The following is a 23966-nucleotide window of genomic DNA, read 5'->3' as shown; positions in this document are numbered from 1 at the left end:
CGACAGTGCGGCGCTCCCTCAGTACTGCCCCTCCGACAGTGCGGCGCTCCTCAGTACTTCACTGGGAGTGTCAGCCTAGATTTTTGTGCTCAAGTCCCTGGAGTGGGACTTGAACCCACAACCTCCTGACTCAGAGGCTCGAGTGCTGCCCACTGAGCCATGGCTGACACTACAAGATGATGTTACTTAACTGGTCAGAGTAGAAAAACATCAGGGACAAGAGAGTCATTTCTTCTACATTAAAAGGCAAGTCTTTTTTGCTCAATACTACCTGGTTTCTTGGCTGAACATGCCTTGATAAAGAAATTGCTCTTACTGAGCAAAGATATCCAAATGCCCTCTAGCTCAACTTGAGGCAACTGGCCACATGTCATCATTGATAAAAGGTGCTCCTGAGATTGGGCACTCTTTAAAATAGCTTTCAAGACTCCTAAGATTGCAAAAGATTACCAACGGACTGGAAAGCTGCCTCAATTGTTTCCCCATCCATAGAGGTGACCCACAGAATAAATCTTTTAATTACAGATCAGTCCCACTGCAATTGCATTAGAGATTAATTTGCATCGAGAAAACTGCTTCTGAAGCATGGGCAGCACACGGACCATCTCTTTATTAATGGAATCCCAGCAGGGAATCTGTTGTTTCATATCGACCAACACAGAACCAAAAAATAAACAAAGGCCGGCTTGGGCCAAATGGCCTGTTTCTGTGCCGTAAGTTCTATGTAATATTTACAAGGGGGGAGATTTGCCTTGGACACAAGTTATACTTTCATCAGGCGCCAGTGTTTTTTCAGAAAATAAATAGGATAAACAATTGCACTTCTCAGCGACCAGCTCCCGAGCATCAAACAGAGCAGCAGCTTCCCCTGGTCTCAGGAATGATGCACAGGACCCTAAATAAGGCAGGAGCTCAGGGTGGCGGGGGGGGGGAAGTAGGAGATAAAAGGAAAAATGCACACACGATTAAACTCCCAGTAACAACTTGAATTTATACAGCTCCCTTCTGAGGCGCCTCACAGGAGCGTAAATCGGACAAGGTTTTGACGCCGAGCCACATAAGGAGATATTAGGACAGGCGACCAAAGCTTGGGTCAAAGAGGGAGGCTTTAAGGAGCCAAGCGAGGTGATGAGACGGAGAGGTTTAGGGAAGAGAATTGCAGAGCCTAGACAGCTGAAGGCACGGCCGCCAATGGTCCACTGTGTACTACTGCATTTTGTGTAGTTACTCATGAAAGTGTGCCGAGCCTCAATTTCACCATGAAACTCTTAATTTAAAAAAATTACTTTGAAAATGACCCGAACTCTTATTGATTGCTGTGAACGGAGTCTCACTCACTGCAATCCTCAGGGGAGAACTGGTAGCTAATGCTCATTCCTGGCACCGACCTGCCAACCTTGACTTTGGAGCAACGGCCCACTCGGCACCTTCAACATTTCAGAACTTTTTTTTCCCCATTGCTTTATGTTTTAAAAAAATTACTTCTTGAAAGTTTGCCTGGACAATATAATGGAAATGATAAAAATGGCTGAAATAAAAGTGGTGAGGAATGGAGGCACTGGCATACAGCTGGCGTAACCCAATCAGCACTGTAGCTGAAGATCACTATCGTTTATGGCTAGTGCGATATTCGATGCTCCTAATTTGGAATGTTCTTCAATCTCATTTCTTTGGGACAGACCCAGGAATAACTCACATCCCGCTAAAGGGGCAGCACGGTGGCATAGTGGTTAGCACTGTTGCCTCACAGCGCCAGGGACCCGGGTTCGAATCCGGCCTCGGGTGACTGTCTGTGTGGAGTTTGCACATTCTCCCCGTGTTTGCGTGGGTTTTCTCCAGGTGCTCCGGTTTCCTCCCACAGTCCAAAGATGTGCGGGTTAGGTTGATTGGCTATGATAAAAATTGACCCTTAGTGTTAGGGGGATTAAATACGTGGGGTTACAGGGATAGGGTGGGATATGTGTTGGTGTAGGGGTTACGGGGATTGGGAGGGATATGTGTCGGTGCAGGCTCGATGGGCCGAAATGGCCTCTATCTGTATTGTGAGGTTTCTGTGATTTCTGTGATAAAGCAGACCATTGAGCGCCTCAGGTTTTATTCAGCAAAAAGTCATACCAATGGAGACAGACACACAGACACAGACCTCTAATATTTTAGCTTACAGCAACTTGCATTAAAACAGCACCTTTAACGTAGTAAAACGTCCCAAGGTGCTTCACAGGAGCGATTATCAGACAAAATTTGACACCGAGCCACATAAGGAGACATTGACAGGTGACCAAAAGCTCAGTCACAGACGTCGGTTTTAAGGAGAGTCTTAAAGGAGGAGAGAGGTGTAGAGGTGGAGAGGTTTAGGGAGGGAATTCCAGAGCTTAGGGCCGAGGCAACAGAAGGCACTGCTGCCAATGGTGGAACGATTAAAATCAGAGATGCGCAAGAGGGCAGAATTGGAGGAGCGCAGAGATCTCAGGGGCTGGAGGGGGGGGGGGGGGGGGGGGTTGTGGGACTGGAGGAGATTAGTCAAGTCTAGAGGTAACAATGGATGGAAAAAGTTTGACACAGAGCCACGTAGAGAGATATCCCTGTTCGCTGTTTGGCCATGCAGCGCTCCAGGGGTCCCGCGCAGCCGGCTTGCCAGTCTTCAAATAGAAAAAACCGCACATGCACGGCATTTTGAATGGGCCGCGGTGGCTCGGAATTTTTTTTTTTACAGGGAACATTGGTTGTGGGATTGAAGGAGATTTCAGAGATGGGGGGGACGAGGCCAAGGAGCAATTTGAAAACAAGGAGAATTTTTTAATCAACTTGCATGTTAACTTTTCATTCCAGATAGACCATGTTAAGATAGATGCAGTATGTTCACCAGTTAGAACAAAATGCCTTGAAAAAAATTACACAACCATTCGGATTATTGAATAGATTGTCTGACTTCAATAAAATGTAACAAAGACATTAACAATCAATGGCATATTATGGAGACAAAACTCTGGTGCAAAACAAGAAAAATAGGGGGCAATGAATTATCTTCAATAATCCATATCAATAACCAGGGGGCAGAGATTTAAAGTAATTGGTAGAAGGATTAGCGGGGAGTTGAGGAGAACTTTTTTCCCCCCCAGAGGGTGGTGGGGGTCTGGAACTCACTGCCTGAAAGGGTGATAGAGGCAGAGACCCCTCATCACATTTAAAAGTACTTGGATATGCCCTTGAAGTGCCGTAACCTGCAGGGCTACGGACCAAGAGCTGGAAAGTGGGATTAGGCTGGAGAGCTCTTTGTCGGCCGGTACAGACACGATGGGCCGAATGGCCTCCTTCTGTGCCATAAATTTCTATGATTCTCTGATTTTTAAGTCAGCTTGGCTCAACAGTAGGACTCTCACCTGGGCACATGATCTAGGCTGACACATCCGCGTAGTGCTGGGTTGTCAGAGGTGCCGTCTTTCAGGCGAGATCTTAAACAGAGATTTGCTCTGATCTGTTAAAGTGGACATAAAAGATCCATGGCGCTATCTGAAGAGTAGGGAATCCTCCCCATGGCCTGGCCAACCCGATTGCCTGGCAATTCATCTCATTCCGGTTTGAAACCCCTCGTCATACTTACCTACAAAACAACTGCGAGACAAATAATTAATTGGACACGAAAGTCATTCTATAAATGCAAATTCTTCCCATGTATGAGGCTCCGACTGACATACTCTGGGCCCTGCCATTTTAGTGTTATGAGCAAAAATTACATCATCGTGCAGCAAAATCAAGATAACTTTGTAATAAAAACAAACCAAGATCACAATGTGGTTTTAATTCCTCTATAGCTTTATCTGCCATCTGCATTCTCAGGTGGCCTTTACCTCACACACACTCAAATCAGAAACAGGGGAAGTTGGCAACAGCAGTATGCATTGACTCATCCAAAGATTTCCTCCAATAACTGGTCGGGAATTCTGGTTCCCGGATGTGCTGTGGCAAGTAATGGGTATGAAGCAACTAGGGTCACTCGAATAGGTTTAGGGTTGGACGTTTTACCCATGGTTTTGGTCAAATTTCAAATCTTTGCAGTCAAAAATGAAATGTTACAGCTATGCACATGCACAATATAATGCGGCACTCGCACAGAAAGAGAGGGTCGGAGGTTTATTTAAATGATCTGGTTGAGTGATATACTGCTTTTAAGATAAATTTGAAAACACTTCCTACCAACGTTCCCTCTAAGCTGCGGGGCCGCTGACTAGCTTTTCAAACGTAACATTTTGCACATGCACGAAACTATGAATGGGCCGCGCACCCAAAAAACAAATTACAGGACCACTGCTTCCTACTCCAGTGCTCCGGAGGGAGGGGCGCCCCACTGTCGGAGGGGCAGTGCTGAGGGGGCGCCCCACTGTCGGAGGGGCAGTGCTGAGGGGGCGCCCCACTGTCGGAGGGGCAGTGCTGAGGGGGGCGCCCCACTGTCGGAGGGCAGTGCTGAGGGGGCGCCCCACTGTCGGAGGGGCAGTGCTGAGGGGGCGCCCCACTGTCGGAGGGGCAGTGCTGAGGGGGCGCCCCACTGTCGGAGGGGCAGTGCTGAGGGGGCGCCCCACTGTCGGAGGGGCAGTGCTGAGGGGGCGCCCCACTGTCGGAGGGGCAGTGCTGAGGGGGCGCCCCACTGTCGGAGGGGCAGTGCTGAGGGGCGCCCACTGTCGGAGGGGCAGTGCTGAGGGGGGCGCCCCACTGTCGGGAGGGGCAGTGCTGAGGGGGCGCCCCACTGTCGGAGGGGCAGTGCTGAGGGGGCGCCCCACTGTCGGAGGGGCAGTGCTGAGGGGGCGCCCCACTGTCGGAGGGGCAGTGCTGAGGGGGCGCCCACTGTCGGAGGGGCAGTGCTGAGGGGGCGCCCCACTGTCGGAGGGGCAGTGCTGAGGGGGCGCCCCACTGTCGGAGGGGCAGTGCTGAGGGGGCGCCCCACTGTCGGAGGGGCAGTGCTGAGGGGGCGCCCCACTGTCGGAGGGGCAGTGCTGAGGGGGCGCCCCACTGTCGGAGGGGCAGTGCTGAGGGGGCGCCCCACTGTCGGAGGGGCAGTGCTGAGGGGGCGCCCCACTGTCGGAGGGGCAGTGCTGAGGGGGCGCCCCACTGTCGGAGGGGCAGTGCTGAGGGGGCGCCCCACTGTCGGAGGGGCAGTGCTGAGGGGGCGCCCCACTGTCGGAGGGGCAGTGCTGAGGGGGCGCCCCACTGTCGGAGGGGCAGTGCTGAGGGGGCGCCCCACTGTCGGAGGGGCAGTGCTGAGGGGGCGCCCCACTGTCGGAGGGGCAGTGCTGAGGGGGCGCCCCACTGTCGGAGGGGCAGTGCTGAGGGGGCGCCCCACTGTCGGAGGGGCAGTGCTGAGGGGGCGCCCCACTGTCGGAGGGGCAGTGCTGAGGGGGCGCCCCACTGTCGGAGGGGCAGTGCTGAGGGGGCGCCCCACTGTCGGAGGGGCAGTGCTGAGGGGGCGCCCCACTGTCGGAGGGGCAGTGCTGAGGGGGCGCCCCACTGTCGGAGGGGCAGTGCTGAGGGGGCGCCCCACTGTCGGAGGGGCAGTGCTGAGGGGGCGCCCCACTGTCGGAGGGGCAGTGCTGAGGGGGCGCCCCACTGTCGGAGGGGCAGTGCTGAGGGGGCGCCCCACTGTCGGAGGGGCAGTGCTGAGGGGGCGCCCCACTGTCGGAGGGGCAGTGCTGAGGGGGCGCCCCACTGTCGGAGGGGCAGTGCTGAGGGGGCGCCCCACTGTCGGAGGGGCAGTGCTGAGGGGGCGCCCCACTGTCGGAGGGGCAGTGCTGAGGGAGCGCCCCACTGTCGGAGGGGCAGTGCTGAGAGAGCGCCGCACTGTCGGAGGGGCAGTGCTGAGGGGGCGCCCCACTGTCGGAGGGGCAGTGCTGAGGGAGCGCCCCACTGTCGGAGGGGCAGTGCTGAGAGAGCGCAGCACTGTCGGAGGGGCAGTACTGAGGGAGCGCTGCACTGGCGGAGGGGCCGTCTTTCGGAAGAGACGTTAAACCGAAGCCCCATCTGCTCTCTCAGGTAGACGTAAAAGATCTCACAGCCACTATTTCGAAGAGGAGCAGGGGAGTTCTCCCCGGTGTCCTGGGGCCAATGTTTATTCCTCAACCAACATCACAAACAGATTATCTGGTCATTTATCACATTGGTGTTTGTGGGATCTTGCTGTGCTCAAATTGGCTGCCGCCTTTCCCACATTCCAACAGTGACTACACTTCAAAAAATGGTACTTCATTGGCTGCAAAGCGCTTTGGAACGTCCGGTGGCCGTGAAAGGCGCTGTAGAAATGGAAGCCTTTCTTTCTTTTGAGGGGATTAGTGAGGGTGCCATCATTTGGATAAGATACATGTTTCTTAAAAAAAAAACCCTCTCTGCCTGTGGAGGTAAAAGAATAATCCCACGGTACTATTAGGAGAGAAGTGGGGGATTCTCCTGGTGTCCTGGTCAATATTACCTCAATCAACATCAGAGAACAGATTATCTGGTCATTCCTATCATTTACTGTTTGTGAGAGCTTGTATGTAAATTTGGTGCCATGTATCTTGCATAAGAGACTGTGCTTCATTGCAAGTGAAGCACTTTAACATCCCAACAATGAGACGCTACAGAAATCCCCAAGTTCATTCTTTGTTGTCTTTTGGTCTACTCTTCAAATAATCCCTTTTCCTTGAAACGCTTCTCTCACACACAGCTTCTCCAAACAGGTCAGAGGTCAGGATAGAGGCAGATGGCGCACATTCGCAATGACTTTGCTAAGTTTACAGGGTTTTTTTCCCCTTAAATTACATAATTTTGTTGGGCTAGATTCCACGGAACCAGAGCAGGCTGCAGTAGATCCACGTGATATTTTACACATGTTTAGGGTGGCGAGAACCCTCTTTATCCCACAGTGGGACCCGCCCCTTTCCAAACTAATGGGGGCACCTGGTACAGAGCGACACCCGAGTCAGAAGGAGTGGCTTCAAGTCCCACTCCAGGGACTTCAGCAGAAAATCCAGGTTGACACTCCCAGTGCGGTACTGAGGGAGCGCCAAGTTAAACCGAGGCCCCGTCTGCTCTCTCAGGTGGATATAAAAGATCTCAAGGCCACTATTGGAAGAGATGGGGAGTTCTCCCCGGTGTCCTGGGGCCAATATTTATCCCTCAATCAACATCACTAAAACAGATTATTGGGTCATTATCACATTGCTGTTTGTGGGAGCTTGCTGTGCGCAAATTGGCTGCCACGTTTCCTACATTACAACAGTGGCCACACTTCAAAAAGTACCTCATTGGCTGTAAAGCACTTTGGGACGTCCAGTGGTCGTGAAAGGCGCGGGAGAAATGCAAGTCTTCTTTTACTGTATTGTGCTTCTAGGCTGCTACAGGCTCCAAGGAAGCCATCATATTCATCCAATAGCTCTTTCAGTTCGCACCAAAATCCTAGTCGAACATTACAACACCCCGTCTAGACAACACCCCGTCCAGACAGGGAGAATTGGTTCATCTCAGGAAGCACCACTTCTTGAATCATAAAAATTACATCAGAGGAGGAGACCACTTGCGTCATCTCCAGAAAGCTGTCGACTCCCCCGCCCGTTCCCCCACATCGTAGAAGCAGTTTTAAAGTTATAATCTCTGCCTCAATAGCCACTAATGGTGAAGCATTCCATGGTCCAACAGCCCTGCGTGTGTGAAAACACTTCTTCTCGCTCTCCCCCCGTTCTCTGTTCGAGTCTTTTTGCTACGTTAAAAGGCGCTATATAAATGCAGGGTGCTGTTGCAGTGCTAATTCTCAGTCCCTGACCTCTTACTACCAACCTATCAACCAATGGATCTGAACCCTCGAGATCCTTCCTTCCAACCTTCGCAGCTCAAGTGAAAAAAGGCACCAATTTTGTGACAATTATATTGAAGCCAATCTCCATGAAACATCGGCCCAGAAATTCAGGTCTCCACGGGTGAGTACACACGGGGTACTCAACCGTAAGCCCAACGAAAGTGCCGGTTTCCTGCATGCACTGCGCATGCGCGGGAAACCGGAACTTCCGTTCCCTTAAAGGAAGGGGTTCACAGGTCGAACGCGTGCGCCGGAGAGGCAGCGCGTACGCCTGGAACTTCCAGTTTTTTTTGCAGGTTTCTCCGGATGGGTAAGTCTCCAGGAGCTATGCTTTTAAAAAGCAGTCGCAAGGCCTGCTTTTAACAAGGTAAGTGGTGAATTAAGTAAAATTAAAACATTTTTTCCACAGGTTTATTATTTTTAAATACTTTAAAGAAAGGTAAGTTTATTTTTAGCCCCATTAGAAACTGTAATAAATTCTCAAAAAATAACTATTTTAAACAATAATTTAAATTTATGTAATTTATACTTATTTTAAAAATGTGATTTTTTAAAATGTATTTGAAGTTTGTGTTATGTTTTGGGGCTGAATTGTATTCATAGATTTGACAGCCCTTCCTGTCAAGTCTATGAATACAGATTCCCTGCTACCATTGGCTCTCCATGGCCCACGTGATCTCAGGGGATGCATCCAACTAACTGCGCCCCTGGGATACGCAAGCACTGCGCGCCGGCAGTTGGAGCAGGCCCAGGATCGGAATCCCACGCGGGCCCACAGCACAACGGCTGGCGCACTAGGCAAGTGCAGGTCGGGGGCTTGCACCCACGGGAAGCCCCCGACCCGAATGTCTGGGCCAATTATACCACACGTGGCGTGCACTGGCCTCACGGACCATCGGCAAAACTATTCTCCGAAACTACAGCCTTGCTCATCTCAAATCCTGGTCTACTCTGGCTCACGTGGGCAATTGCCGTCTCTCCAGGGACAGTAGAGCTTTGCTTTGCTCCATTTAATATTGCCTTCTTGCTGCTCATCCAATTCCATTCTTCAATAAGAGCTTTCGATTTTGTAATCACAAACCCAGCTTCCGAGACATTATAGCTCCGAAAAAAGAACCCACTCGTTATTCCACCAGCAATTCCTTGTGTTTAAATCCCTTCACATCTCCCAGTCTCCCCTCCCCTCCATAGCCTCACCTTCCCTTAAAAGCCAGTCGCCTCTCACTCCTCCTTTAAGACCCAAACGGAAAGAAGCCTCTTTGAACAAGCCTTTGGTCACATCCCCACCCCCTCTCCTCCCCCCAGCCCCAATATATCCTCCTTTGGCTTGAGGTCCACATTTTCCTGATACTTTTATGAAGCACGTGGGGAAGCTTTTTTCCCCCCCACAGCAAAAGGAATGATTAAAAATGCAAGTTGTTGTTTGAAATGTTTTATTGACGGTGTGCACGTGCACTGTCCCAATCAGGAGGCGCTTTGCCTTGCACCCACCCTTGAACTGGTCACTACATTTTCAATGTCTCCTGAAAATCGTTGCGTCACAAAGGCAGCAGCGACCCTTCAATACACAAATCAGACAGGATTTCTACCGCTAACAATCGTTTTGGTCGTTAGATTTTATAAATGTAAAATTAGAGCTGTGTTCTCATTTCTGCCTCCCCCCCCACACCAAGGTGCGACTAATTGGAGAGCTCTTTCACAGAGCCGGCACAGGCACGATGGGCCGAACGGCCTCCTCCTGTGCGGTGTGATTTACACAGTCCCAGCCAGTATGGGGTCGAGCAAGAGTACAATCGATAGATAAAAAAATCAAGACCGACCGCACGCTCACTTCCCTTCTTGCACCCCAGAAACACACGCCAGGTGGATTTAACAAGACTCCGTCCCGGATTTGAAAATCGCACATCTTTCAATAGTGAAAGAGCTGGAAGGTCTTGTTCACATTTAACACACAGCAGCTCTTGCAGCGTAAAGTTATCACAGACCATGCTGTAGCTCGAGCCCAAAAAGGTCACCGACGGTCTAATGTGCCTCATCAGCCATGTTCCGGCTACCCTCCTTCCCACCATCACGGCATTCTCTCTCAACATTGCGGCAAATCCTAGCGGCACAATCTCGGCCCAAACCCTTAGGCCCCAGAGAAAGTCAATTCTATTCACAGATTCGATGTTGTGAGTACTGCAGACCAGACCAATGAAGTGACAGTCAAATACAGACATCACATTGAATCTCACAGCACAGGAGGCGGCCGTTCGGCCCATCATGCCTGTGCCGACTCTTTGAAAGATTCTCTCCAATTACTCCCACTCCCCCCTGCTCTTTCCCCAGAGCCCTGCAAATTCCCCTCCCACCTTCAAGTATTTATCCAATTCCCTTTCGAAAGTTATTATTGAATCTGCTTCCACCGCCCTTTCAGGCAGCACATTCCAGATCACAACAACTCGCCACGTAAAAAAGAAAAAGAAAAATGAACACTCTTCAACTTTCTTTTTAAAAAAAAAGTTCGGCAGTGGTCTAAATGTTCAGCTGGCTGTCAGCTGTGGCTCACTGGTTAGCACACTCGTCTGAGTTCATAGTCCCACTGCAGAGACTAGAGCACTAAATCCAGACTGATGCTCCCAGGGCAGCACCCACACTGTCGGAGGGGCAGCGCCGAGGGAGCGCCGCACTGTCGGAGGGGCAGCGCCGCACTGTCGGAGGGGCAGCGCCGCACTGTCGGAGGGGCAGCGCCGCACTGTCGGAGGGGCAGCGCCGCACTGTCGGAGGGGCAGCGCCGAGGGAGCGCCGCACTGTCGGAGGGGCAGCGCCGAGGGAGCGCCGCACTGTCGGAGGGGCAGCGCCGAGGGAGCGCCGCACTGTCGGAGGGGCAGCGCCGAGGGAGCGCCGCACTGTCGGAGGGGCAGCGCCGAGGGAGCGCCGCACTGTCGGAGGGGCAGCGCCGAGGGAGCGCCGCACTGTCGGAGGGGCAGCACTGTCGGAGGGGCAGCACTGAGGGAGCGCCGCACTGTCGGAGGGGCAGCACTGAGGGAGCGCCGCACTGTCGGAGGGGCAGCACTGAGGGAGCGCCGCACTGTCGGAGGGGCCGCACTGAGGGAGCGCCACACTGTCGGAGGGGCCGCACTGTCGGAGGGGCAGCACTGAGGGAGCGCCACACTGTCGGAGGGGCAGCACTGTCGGAGGGGCAGCACTGAGGGAGGGCCGCACTGTCGGAGGGGCCGCACTGAGGGAGCGCCACACTGTCGGAGGGGCCGCACTGTCGGAGGGGCAGCACTGAGGGAGCGCCACACTGTCGGAGGGGCAGCACTGTCGGAGGGGCAGCACTGAGGGAGGGCCGCACTGTCGGAGGGGCAGTACTGAGGGAGCGCCGCACTGTCGGAGGGGCAGTACTGAGGGAGCGCCGCACTGTCGGAGGGGCAGTACTGAGGGAGCGCCGCACTGTCGGAGGGGCAGTACTGAGGGAGCGCCGCACTGTCGGAGGGGCAGTACTGAGGGAGCGCTGCACTGTCGGAGGTGCCATCTTTTGGACTAGATATTAAACCGAGGCCCCGTCTGCGCTCTCAGGTGAACGTAAAAGATCCCATGGCCACTATTGGATGAAGAGCAGGGGAGTTCTCCCCGAGTCCTGGGGCCAATATTTATCCCTTAATCAACATCACTAAAAATAGATTATCCGGTCATTATCACATTGCTGTTTGTGGGAGCTTGCTGTGTGCAATTTGACTGCCGCATTTCCTACATTACAACAGTGACCACACTTTTGGCTGTAAAGCGCTTTATGATGTCCAGTGGTTGTGAAGGGCGCTATAGAAATGCAAGTCTTTCTTATCTTTTTTTCAAATCAGCAGGAGGAATTTCACCCAAATGTGCCTTAGTCCCAACTGTAGAAGCACATCCCTATTGCCCAGTGAGACTGCCCCTCACTCCCCACAGCAATCAGTCTAACAACTTGCATTTATATAGCACCTTAAACATAGTAAAACGGTCTCGAGGGGTTCATCCTGCATCCCACATGTAGCCTCTACAAAGCACCATCATTGAAGGCTGCCCAAAGGGTACACTTAACCCCCTTTCACCTTTGGATGGTGCAACAGGGGGTGTCTGCCATCTATCAAATCAAACAATGCCTTCAATAACCAGAGGTGGGCCAAGCTGTGTGCCAACTTTGAGTGTCATTTTACACTGTAGACTTGTGTCTGACCAGCATGGCCAGATTCAGGACACATTTCAGAACAACAGGGTGCAGGAAACAGTCATCCCAACAGATCATCTCGACTGGGGTTCAATCCGTGTCCCAGACACAAAAGGTGCTCGCTCGCACCACAACTGGTGCGCTCATGGTTTGAAGCAGTTTTGCTGGTGTTTCTGTTGTGTACACAGCACCCTGATCGACGGAGTATCTCAGAGCGAACTGCCAATGCTTGGTTTTCAATTTTAAAAACAACAGAAGCCAGTAACTGCACTAAGTCACCAAAATAAACTGCAATTGCTTTTTGCAATCGTACTTAGCCCCAAGGGAAACCTCGCCAGCGTGTCAGGTTCTTCAAAATAGCCCAGAGTGCTGCTACCTGGAAGATACTCTTCTGAAGGGCAATTAGTGAGGGGCAACAAATGGTGGCCTTGCCAGCGACACCCACAACCCAGGGACCAATAAAAGAAAAAGATACAGATCAGCCTACAGGAGGAGCAGGAACACGGACTATAGAAGATTAAGGACTGGTGTAATCAAGATGTTTAAGGTGATGAAACAAATTGGTGCAGAAAATATTTACGAGAATGATTCCAGGGATGAGGGACTTCAGTTACGTGGATAGACTGGAGAAGCTGGGATTGTTCTCCTTGGAGCAGAGAAGGCTGAGCGGAGATTTGATGGAGGTGTTCAGAATCATGAGGGGTCTGGACAGAGTAGATAGAGAGAAACTGTTCCCATTGGCGGAAGGGTCGTGAACCAGAGGACACAGATTTAAGGTGATTGGCAGAAGAACCAAAAGCGACATGAGGAAAAACGTTTTTACGCAGCGAGTGGTTATGATCTGGAATGCACTGCCTGAAAGGGTGGTGGAGGCAGACTCATTCATGGCTTTCAAAAGGGAGTTGGATAAATACCTGAAGGAAAAATATTTGCAGGGATACGGGGAAAGGGCGGGGAGTGGGACTGGCTGAAGTGCTCTTGCAGAGAGCCGGCACGGGCTCGACGGGCCGAATGGCCTCTTTCTGTGCTGTAACCATTCTATGATTCTAAATTGATAGGGTAGAGAGAGAAAACTCTTTCCGGGAGTGGTGGTGGTTTTGGGGGGGGGGGGGGGGGGGGGGGAGTGTCCAGAACAAGGGGGCAAAACCTTAAAATGTTCAGGGGTGATGTCAGGAGGCATTTCCTTGCACAACGGGTAGTGGAAGCCATTGATTCTGGGGGTCAACTGAAAATTTCAAAACTGGGACTGATAGATTTTTGTTGGGCGAGGCTATTAAGGGTTATGGAACCAAGGCGGGTAAATGGAGTTCAGATACAGATCAACCATGATCTCATTGAATGGCGGAACAGGCTCGAGGGGCTGACTGGCCTCCTCCTGCTCCTCTGTTGCTGACATGAACGGAAATATCTCCAACACATTTCAGTCACAAAACCGTACCTTTGGGCTACGGTCAGTTTGAATGTTCTACAAAAGAAAAATACATCTCATCTGATAGTTCATTGTTAGTAGAATATCAAAATGTGTGCACAACTCCTTAATGTCCATTATAAAAGATGTAATAGCAGAGCACTTGGAAAACAGTGACAGGATCGGACAAAGTCAACATGTAACTGGTAGAATAGATAAGGGAGAACCAGTGGATGTGGTGTATTTGGACTTTCAGAAGGCTTTCGATAAGGTCCTGCATAAGAGACTAGCGTGCAAAGTTAAAGCACATGGGATTGGGGGGGTATGGTACTGACTTGAATAGAAAACTGGTTGGCAGACAGGAAGCAAAGAGTTGGAATAAACGGGTCTTTTTCCAAATGGAAGGCAGTGACTAGTGGGGTATCGCAGGGATCGGTCCTTGGACCCCAGCTGTTCACAATATATATTATATTAATGATCTAAACGAGGGAACTAGATGTAATATCTCCAAGTTTGCAGATGACACAAAGCTGGGTGGGCGTGTGTGCTGTGAGGAGGATGCCGAGAAACTCCAGTACAATTTAGACAGGTTGGGCAGATGCATGGTAGATGCAGTATAATGTGGATAAATGCGAGGTTATCTACTTTGGTGGCAAAAACAGGAAGGCAGATTATCTGAACGGCAATAGATTGGGAAAAGGGGAAGTGCAACAAGACCTGGGTGTTCTTGTGCACCAGTCACTGAAGGTAAGCATGCAGGTGCAGCAGGCGGTTAAGAAGGCAAATGGTATGCTGGCCTTCATAGCGAGGGGTTTCAAGTACAGGAACAAGGATGTCTTGCTGCAGTTGTACAGGGCCTTGGTGAGACCACACCTTGAGTATTGTGTGCAGTTTTGGTCGCCTTATCTGAGGAAGGATGTTCTTGCCATGGAGGGAGTGCAGCGAAGATTCACCAGACTGATACCTGGGATGGCAGGAATGACGTATGAGGAGAGATTGGGTCGATTAGGCTTATATTCGCTAGAGTTTAGAAGAATGAGAGGGGATCTCATTGAAACTTATAAAATTCTAACAGGACTAGACAGACTAGATGCAGGAAGGATGTTCCCGATGGCGGGGGAGTCCAGAACCAGGGGTCACAGTCTAAGGATAAGGGGTAAGCCATTTAGGACAGAGATGAGGAATTTCTTCACCCAGAGAGTGGTGAACCTGTGGAATTCTCTACCACACAGGACAGTTGAGGCCAATTCATTAAATATATTCAAGAAGGAGTTGGATATATTTCTTAAGACTAAAGGGATCAAGGGATGTGGGGAGAAGGCAGGGACAGGGTACTGAATTTGGATGATCAGCCATGATCTCATTGAATGGCGGAGCACTCTCGAGGGGCCGAATGGCCGACTCCTGCTCCTATCTTCTATGTTTCTCTGAGAAGATAACACAATGGGGTTAGACAGACAGCATTAAAGGTGCTTCTGGTGCAGACTGAGAAAGCCCTGCAGGTGAAGTCTGTCTGTGCAGTTCCGATCCAGCTCCAATGGGGCAATTAACACTGCCCCAAATGCAGCACTAAATTGGCAATCTTTAGAGTGAAGAGAGCGAGAGGCGTCCGCCAATCAACAGGAATTCAAGAGCTGCAAGTGAAAAAGTATAAAGCAGAAGTGGGCCTGCAGTCCCAACGTGCTGACAATATTTACAGAGATGAAACGGAGGCGCCGGTTTGTGGTGGTGGTGTGGCAGTTTAAGAAAGCCTACGCGGCATCAAGATAAAACCACGCTGCACTGGTCTAATGCCAGTGTTATCGGGGATATCTGGCCTTTAGAGGAAACACAAACTGAAGTAAATCAATAACAACAGTATACAAAACAATTCAATATATTTCTTTAAAAAAATTGAGATGTCAAAGATAAGTAATATTTAAAAAAAGACTTGCATTTCTGTAGCGCCTTTCACGAGCTTGCTTTACAACAACTTGTATTTATATAGCGCCTTTAACGTAGTAAAACGTCCCAAGGTGATTCACAGGAGCGATTATCAAACAAAATTTGACACCGAGCCACATATGGAGATATTAGGACAGGTGACCAAAAGCTTGGTCAACGAGGGAGGTTTTAAGGAGGAGAGAGAGGCGGAGAGGTTTAGGGAGGGAATTCCAGAGCTTGGGGCCCAGGCAGCTGAAGGCACGGCCGCCAATGGTGGAGCGAAGGAAATCGGGGGTGCTCCAGAGGTCAGAATTGGAGGAGCGCAGAGATCTCGGGGGGTTGTGGGGCTGGAGGGAGATTACAGAGATAGGGAGGGGCGAGGCCATGGAGGGATTTGAAAATCGAGGTGTTGCCGGACCAGGAGCCAATATAGGTCAGTGAGCACAGGGGTGATGGGTGAACGGGACTTGGTGCGAGTTATGATGTCCTCAAGTTTACGGAGGGTGGAATGTGGGAGGCCGGCCAGGAGATTGTTGGAATGGTCAAGTCTAAAGGTAACAAAGGCGTGGACGAGGGTTTCAGCAGGTGAGCTGCAGCAGAGCTAGAGTCGGACGATGTTGTGGAGGAGGAAATAGGCGGACTTGGTGATGGTGTGGATACAAGAACATAAGAATTAGGAGCAGGAGTCGGCCATTCAGCCCCTCGAGCCTGCTCCACCATTCAATAAGATCACGGCTGATCATCAACCTCAACTACACTTTCCCGCCCGATCCCCATATCCCTCGATTCCCCGAGAGTCCGAAAATCTATCGATCTCAGCCTTGAATATACTCAGACTCAGCATTCACAGCCCTCTGGGGCAGAGAATTCCAAAGGTTCACAACCCTCAGTGAAGAAATGTGGTCGGAATCACATTTCAGGGTCAAATAGGAGTGCGGTTCAGCCTCAGACAGATGTTGGGGAGAGGGATGGAGTCAGTGGCGAGGGAATGGGTTTTATGGCGGGGACCGAAAACAATGGCTTCTGTCTTGGAGTTGGATAAAATTTCTGCTCATCCAGAACTGGATGCTGGGACAAGCAGTCTAACAATTCAGAGACAGCGGAGGGGCCGAGAGAGGTGGTGCTGAGGTAGAGCTGGGTGTCGTCCGCGGACATGTGGAAACTGGGGCTGTGTTTTCAGATGATGTCGCCGAGGGGCAGCATGTAGATGAGAAATAGGAGGGGCCAAGGATCGATCCCTGGGGGACACCAGAGGTAACGATGCGGGAGCGGGAAGAGAAGCCGTTGCAGGTAATGAAGTATTTTTGAAGTGTAGTCACTGCTGTAATCTAGGAAACGCGACAGCCATTTGTGCACAGCACGAACCCACTAACAGCAAGGAGATAAATGATCAGGTCATCTGTTTTCATAAGATTGGTTAAGGGATAAATATTGGCCAGGACAACAACTGCGCATATCGAGCACAACTCACTGAAAAGCAATCACTCATCTTCCTTCTGCATGTGGAGGGCGAGATGGGCAGTTCCTCAAAGCACCAGGCAGGATTTTCCTCTCATTGACTCCCAGCTCCTCCCCATTTTCCACAGGTGGTACTGAGCATCTCATTGCAAATGTCAGTCGTGAGTACACTCGCACATAGAAACATAGAAGATAGGAGCTCGAGCCTGCTCCGCCACTCGGCCCCTCGGCCCCGCTCCGCCACTCGGCCCCGCTCCGCCACTCGGCCCCGCTCCGCCACTCGGCCCCGCTCCGCCACTCGGCCCCTCGAGCCCCGCTCCGCCACTCGGCCCCTCGAGCCCCGCTCCGCCACTCGGCCCCTCGAGCCCCGCTCCGCCACTCGGCCCCTCGAGCCCCGCTCCGCCACTCGGCCCCTCGAGCCCCGCTCCGCCACTCGGCCCCTCGAGCCCCGCTCCGCCACTCGGCCCCTCGAGCCCCGCTCCGCCACTCGGCCCCTCGAGCCCCGCTCCGCCACTCGGCCCCTCGAGCCCCGCTCCGCCACTCGGCCCCTCGAGCCCCGCTCCGCCACTCGGCCCCTCGAGCCCCGCTCCGCCACTCGGCCCCTCGAGCCTGCTCCGCCACTCGGCCCCTCGAGCCTGCTCCGCCACTCGGCCCCTCGAGCCTGCTCCGCCACTCGGCCCCTCGAGCCTGCTCCGCCACTCGGCCCCTCGAGCCTGCTCCGCCACTCGGCCCCTCGAGCCTGCTCCGCCACTCGGCCCCTCGAGCCTGCTCCGCCACTCGGCCCCTCGAGCCTGCTCCGCCACTCGGCCCCTCGAGCCTGCTCCGCCATTCAATAAGATCACGGCTGATCTTCGACCTCAACTCCACTTTCCCGCCCGATCCCCATATCCCTCGATTCCCCGAGAGTCCAAAAATCTATCGATTTCTGTCTTGAATATACTCAACGATTCAGCATCCACAGCCCTCTGGGGCAGAGAATTCCAAAGATTCACCACCCTCGGAGTGAAGAAATTTCTCCTCATCTCAGTCCTAAATGGCCGACCCCTTATCCTGAGACTGTGACCCCTAGTTCTAGACTCTCCAGCCAGGGGGGAAACAGCCTCTCAGCATCTACCCTGTCAATCCCCCTCAGAATCTTGTCTGTTTCAATGAGATCACCTCTCATTCTTCTAAACTCAACATACTGTTTGTATTGAACACATCACAGCTAGATTAAGGCGGCAATTGGTGGGGGGGGGGGGGCATCAGAAAAAAATAAGAGCAAAGCTCAAATAATTTACAATGTTTTAACTTCACGCCATTTTCAGCTACTGACTGTGGTAGTTTTTAAAAATTAAAAATGTGCTGTGAAAATCATCGAGCAGTTTTGTTTTGGAATCTGTTTCGGTGCCACGTTGCTCACGTGCACAATGCACACTAGAAGGGTTAAGAATGGCGATGTGATCACAGCGAACTTGTGAAATAATTACTAGCGATTGAATTAAAATTAAAAGCTAAAGTCTTTCCTTGTATAAAAAAAATACAAAATTATCGTATAACTTGAAGTGAGCAATTTAATTTTAAAAAGCACAGGAGGTTTTTTGCGTATAAAGATACATTTCAAATGATGAATTCAGCAAGTACACAACATATAATGCATTAAATTCACAAGTAAAGGCTTGCACTTCCTGTACACCCCATACATACACACACTTTAATATGAGGTATGGTAGCAGAGTGGTGATATCACTGGACCAGTAATCCAGAGGACTGGACAAATGATCCGGAGACCCAAGTTCAAATCCCACCACAGCTTTAAATTCAGTGAATTAATAAATCTGGAATAAAAAGCTAGCGGATTGTCGTAAAAACCCATCTGGTTCACCAATGTCCTTTAGGGATGGAAATCTGCCGTCCTTGTCTGGACTGTGCATGACCCCCTAACTGCCCTCGGAAATGGTCACTGTAGGAAGTCAAGTGGTTTTTGTGGTGTCGCAATGCTGGGACTCAATAGGGCAAGAGGGTGAACACTGCGATGGATTACAGCCCGAGAGATAATGAGGTGGGTTCGTGCTATCGCTCCTGAAGGGTCGGGACTGGAGACTTGATCAGCAGATCTCTCAAGAGGATGGTTTAATTTGGCCTTTATTGGGGTAGGCGACGGAGGCCAGTCATTTATTTTTATTCATTTACGATGTGGGCATCGCTGGCAAGGCTGGCATTAATTGCCCATCCCAAGTGCCCTTGAGAAGGTGGTGGTGAGCCGCCTTCTTGAACCGCTGCAGTCCGTGTGGTGAAGGTGCTCCCACAGTGCTGTTAGGGAGGGAGTTCCAGGATTTTGACCCAGTGACGATGAAGGATCGGCGATATATTTCCGAGTCAGGATGGTGTGTGACTTGGAGGTGAACTTGGAGGTGGTGGTGTTCCCATGCACCTGCTGCCCTTGTCCTTCTAGGTGGAAGAGGTCGCGGGTTTGGGAGGTGCTGCCGAAGAAAAGTAGTTCCTTGGGGGTTTATTTTCTTGCACAGAACATTCACCTTTCTCTAGACAAGAGAACAGGCAGGTGACCTGTTCCCGGCCTAAAAACTGTCATTGGTCAGTACACAAGAAAGCAGAATTAAGATCAGGATCTCGATGAGGGAGCATTCCCAGGTCTTAGCCTAGTCACTGCAGACTATTAACTGTCCATAGTACCATTCACATTGTACTGTTGAGGCTGGCTTACTGGGTTTCAGATTATCCTGGGTTTTGGGGGGTGGGGTAAAAGAGAGGGGAGGGCAAAGGAGTGATGGAGCAAGTGATTATTGTAGACCCCAGGAGTCATGTGGTTCCCTCGGTCCTTGCAAACGATCATCTCCAACCGTCCTTTCCTCTCCCAAATCCTTCAACATGTTGTCGCCTCCCAAACCCATGCCCATCTTCCACACGACTCCATGTCTGAACCTCCCCACTCAGGTTTCCGCCCCTGCCACAGCCCTGAAACGTCCCTAATCAAAGTCACAAATGACATCCTGTGACCATGGTGCACTGTCCCTCCTCGCGACCTTCGGCAGCCTTTGACGTGCTTGGCACCATACTCCTCCAAAGCCGCTCCTCCCTTGTCCAGCTGGGTGGGACTTCCCTGGTTCCACTCGTCTATCCAGTCACAGCCCAGAGGATCTCCTGCAATGACTTCTAGTCCTGCCCCATTACCTCTGGAGTCCCCCAAGGATGAAACCTTAACCTTGCCCTCGCCCCGCCCCCCCCCCACCACCTCATCTACATGCTGTCTCTTGGCAACATCACCCAGACATCACGTCAGGTTCCACATGTGCGCTGTCGCCACCTAGCTCTGTCAGACTGCTTCCCCCACATCCACTGCTGATCAGCGAAAATTCCTCCAATTAAACACTGGGAAGGCCGAAGGCATAGTCTTCAGCCCCCATGGCCACAGAGACTGAACCAGATTGTTTTGCAACTTCGGTGGCCCATGTGCCCCCGAGTAGAGTTTCCGACCCCATTACCTTCTCAATCACCAAGACCGCCTACCTCCACCACATCGCCCGTCTCCGCCCCTGCCTCAGCTCATCCGCTGCAGAAATCCTCATCCATGCTTTGTTACCTCCAGACTCAACTATTTCAGCACTCCCCTGGCCGACTTCCCACGTTCCACCCTCTAAACTTCAGCTCATCCAAAACTCGGCTGCCCGTGTCCTAACTCACACCCAGTCCCATTCACCCATCACCCCCTGTGCTCACTGCCCCGTGTCCTAACTCACACCCAGTCCCATTCACCCATCACCCCCTGTGCTCACTGCCCCGTGTCCTAACTCACACCCAGTCCCGTTCACCCAGCAGCCCCTGTGCTCACTGCCCCGTGTCCTAACTCACACCCAGTCCCGTTCACCCATCACCCCCTGTGCTCACTGCCCCGTGTCCTAACTCACACCCAGTCCCGTTCACCCATCACCCCCTGTGCTCACTGCCCCGTGTCCTAACTCACACCCAGTCCCGTTCACCCATCACCCACTGTGCTCACTGCCCCGTGTCCTAACTCACACCCAGTCCCGTTCACCCATCACCCCCTGTGCTCACTGCCCCGTGTCCTAACTCGCACCCAGTCCCGTTCACCCATCACCCCCTGTGCTCACTGCCCCGTGTCCTAACTCACACCCAGTCCCGTTCACCCATCACCCCGTGCTCACTGCCCCGTGTCCTAACTCACACCCAGTCCCGTTCACCCATCGCCCCGTGCTCACTGCCCCGTGTCCTAACTCACACCCAGTCCCGTTCACCCATCACCCACTGTGCTCACTGCCCCGTGTCCTAACTCACACCCAGTCCCGTTCACCCATCACCCCCTGTGCTCACTGCCCCGTGTCCTAACTCACACCCAGTCCCGTTCACCCATCACCCCGTGCTCACTGCCCCGTGTCCTAACTCACACCAAGTCCCGTTCACCCATCGCCCCCTGTGCTCACTGCCCCGTGTCCTAACTCACACCCAGTCCCGTTCACCCATCACCCCGTGCTCACTGCCCCGTGTCCTAACTCGCACCCAGTCCCGTTCACCCATCTCCCCCTGTGCTCACTGCCCCGTGTCCTAACTCGCACCCAGTCCCGTTCACCCATCACCCCGTGCTCACTGCCCCGTGTCCTAACTCACACCCAGTCCCGTTCACCCATCACCCCCTGTGCTCACTGCCCCGTGTCCTAACTCACACCCAGTCCCATTCACCCATCACCCCGTGCTCACTGCCCCGTGTCCTAACTCACGCCCAGTCCCGTTCACCCATCACCCCGTGCTCACTGCCCCGTGTCCTAACTCACACCCAGTCCCGTTCACCCATCTCCCCCTGTGCTCACTGCCCCGTGTCCTAACTCGCACCCAGTCCCGTTCACCCATCACCCCGTGCTCACTGCCCCGTGTCCTAACTCACACCCAGTCCCATTCACCCATCACCCCGTGCTCACTGCCCCGTGTCCTAACTCGCACCCAGTCCCGTTCACCCATCACCCCGTGCTCACTGCCCCGTGTCCTAACTCACACCCAGTCCCGTTCACCCATCACCCCCTGTGCTCACTGCCCCGTGTCCTAACTCACACCCAGTCCCGTTCACCCATCACCCCGTGCTCACTGCCCCGTGTCCTAACTCACACCCAGTCCCGTTCACCCATCACCCCGTGCTCACTGCCCCGTGTTCTAACTCACACCCAGTCCCGTTCACCCATCGCCCCGTGCTCACTGCCCCGTGTCCTAACTCACACCCAGTCCCGTTCACCCATCACCCCCTGTGCTCACTGCCCCATGTCCTAACTCGCACCCAGTCCCGTTCACCCATCACCCCGTGCTCACTGCCCCGTATCCTAACTCGCACCCAGTCCCGTTCACCCATCACCCCCTGTGCTCACTGCCCCGTGTCCTGTTCACCCATCACCCACAAGCACGCTGACCTACATTGGCCCCCAGTCCAGCAACGCCTCAAATTTAAAAAAAAATTCTTATCCTCTTGTTCAAATCCCTCCATGGCCTCACCCCTTCCCCATCTCTCTAACCGCCTCCAGCCCGACAACTCTCCGAGATCTCTGCGCGCCTCCATTTCTGGCGTCTTGCATCCCCAATTTCCATCGCTCCACCACTGGTAGCCGTGCCTTCAGCTGCCTGGGCCCCGAACTCTGGAATTCCTCCCTAAACCTCTCCGCCTCTCCCTCCTCCTTTAAGACGCTCCTTAAAACCTACATCTGACCAAGCTTTATGTGAACTATCCCTAATATCTCTTTCGGTGGTCTGGTGTCAAATTTGATCAGATTAACCTCCCATGAAGCATCTTGGGATGTTTTGCTACATTACAGGCGCTATATAAATGCATGCTGTTGTTGGAAGGGAAAGGGTGATCCTGGGGTGTGAATTACCACATTCCCTGCAGACTAGGTGGAGTTGGGTTCGGGACTCCAGGGAATGTCTGTCCCGGCGCTATGGGGGAGAGGAGGGGTATCTGTGGCTAGACATGGGAGGTGATGAGGGAGACAGCGCCGGGGGGGGGGCAGCGCCAGGGGGGCAGAGGGGCAGTGCCAGGGGGCAGAGGGGCGTTGACTTCTATTGATATTTCTCATGGCGGAGCAAAACTCCAATAAATGAAGCCTGGATCCCCCGCCCACACAATGCCCTCCGCGATGGGGAAATCGTTCTCTGCATTTCACACAAAACAACAAACACCACCTCAAGCCGGCAGGCCAGAGCGGCGAGAGCCCCGCATTCGCCACACAGCCGCCGCTGGGAGCGAGGAGGCGCCGAGTCTCCGCTCCCGAGGAGACACTTGCTGCAACCTGCCGGCTCTCCGAGGGGGCAAAGCCCGCAAGGTGGGCGCGACAGCGGCTGGATTGCAGCCTCTTCAGCCCGGCCCGGCTCAGCCCGCTCCCCTCCGCAGTCCCCGGGCCCTCGGCCGCGGCAACAATGTGACAAAATCCGGCAACAATGTAACACAATCCCCGCCGCAACAATGTTACCATCCCGCCCCGATACACTGTATCCCGCACTGGAGACACTGTAACCCGTGGCGCCTCGCTCAGCCCAGGCCGGATCCCCGGCACCGAGCCCCGGCTCCTCGCTCAGCCCAGGCCGGATCCCCGGGCTGTGAAGCCTGCCTGCCTCCCCCCAGTCCCAGGGACAGGCCGGGCGCTCCGGGCGCCCGCGTACTCACATTTCACCGCCCGCTCGGTGGTAGAGGGCTGCTTGGCGTCCTTCTCGGACATGTCCACATTCAGGGCGGTGCACCGTGCAGGCGAGCGGCAATGGCTGTGCGACAGGCAAAGAAATCAAATCGAATAAAATAAACGGTGTGGGGGCGCGGGCACAGTGTGGGCGAGCCTTCCTCCCGCTCCCTCTCACACTAACCCAGCACCGCAGCCCAGCCCAGCCTGCCCCATTGGCCAGCTCAGGCCCAGCCTCAGCCCCATTGGCCAGCTCAGGCCCAGCCTCAGTCCCATTGGCCAGCTCAGGCCCAGCCTCAGCCCCATTGGCCAGCTCCAGCCTAGCCTCAGTCCCATTGGCCAGCTCCAGCCCAGCCTCAGTCCCATTGGCCAGCTCCAGCCTAGCCTCAGCCCCATTGGCCAGCTCCAGCCTAGCCTCAGCCCCATTGGCCAGCTCCAGCCTAGCCTTAGCCCCATTGGCCAGCTCCAGCCTAGCCTCAGCCCCATTGGCCAGCTCCGGCC

General features: G+C 53.2%; 1 protein-coding gene across 4 annotated transcripts in view; it reads right to left on the bottom strand.

Annotated features, from left to right (window-relative positions):
* The window catches only part of LOC147122495 (protein phosphatase 3 catalytic subunit alpha), a 408075-nt gene extending 384422 nt beyond the window's left edge, over positions 1 to 23653 (bottom strand). For 2 of the 4 annotated variants that reach the window (XM_086005811.1, XM_086005840.1), the window contains exon 1: positions 23456 to 23652. In XM_086005811.1, coding sequence (XP_085861937.1) covers positions 23456 to 23507 — 52 coding nt within the window. In that variant the 5' untranslated portion in view covers positions 23508 to 23652. Of the gene's footprint in view, positions 1 to 23455 lie in introns of all 4 variants that reach the window. The other 2 variants (XM_086005830.1, XM_086005820.1) reach the window with 2 other exon arrangements.
* Between the last annotated feature and the right edge of the window lie 313 nt (positions 23654 to 23966).

Source organism: Somniosus microcephalus, chromosome 2, assembly GCF_052327205.1.
Source record: "Somniosus microcephalus isolate GS21.2 chromosome 2, FLI_Smic_1.0, whole genome shotgun sequence".
Classification (NCBI taxonomy): Eukaryota; Metazoa; Chordata; class Chondrichthyes; order Squaliformes; family Somniosidae; genus Somniosus; species Somniosus microcephalus.
Note: the sequence above shows the minus strand (reverse complement) of the source record. Positions and strands in the feature narration are given on the sequence as shown.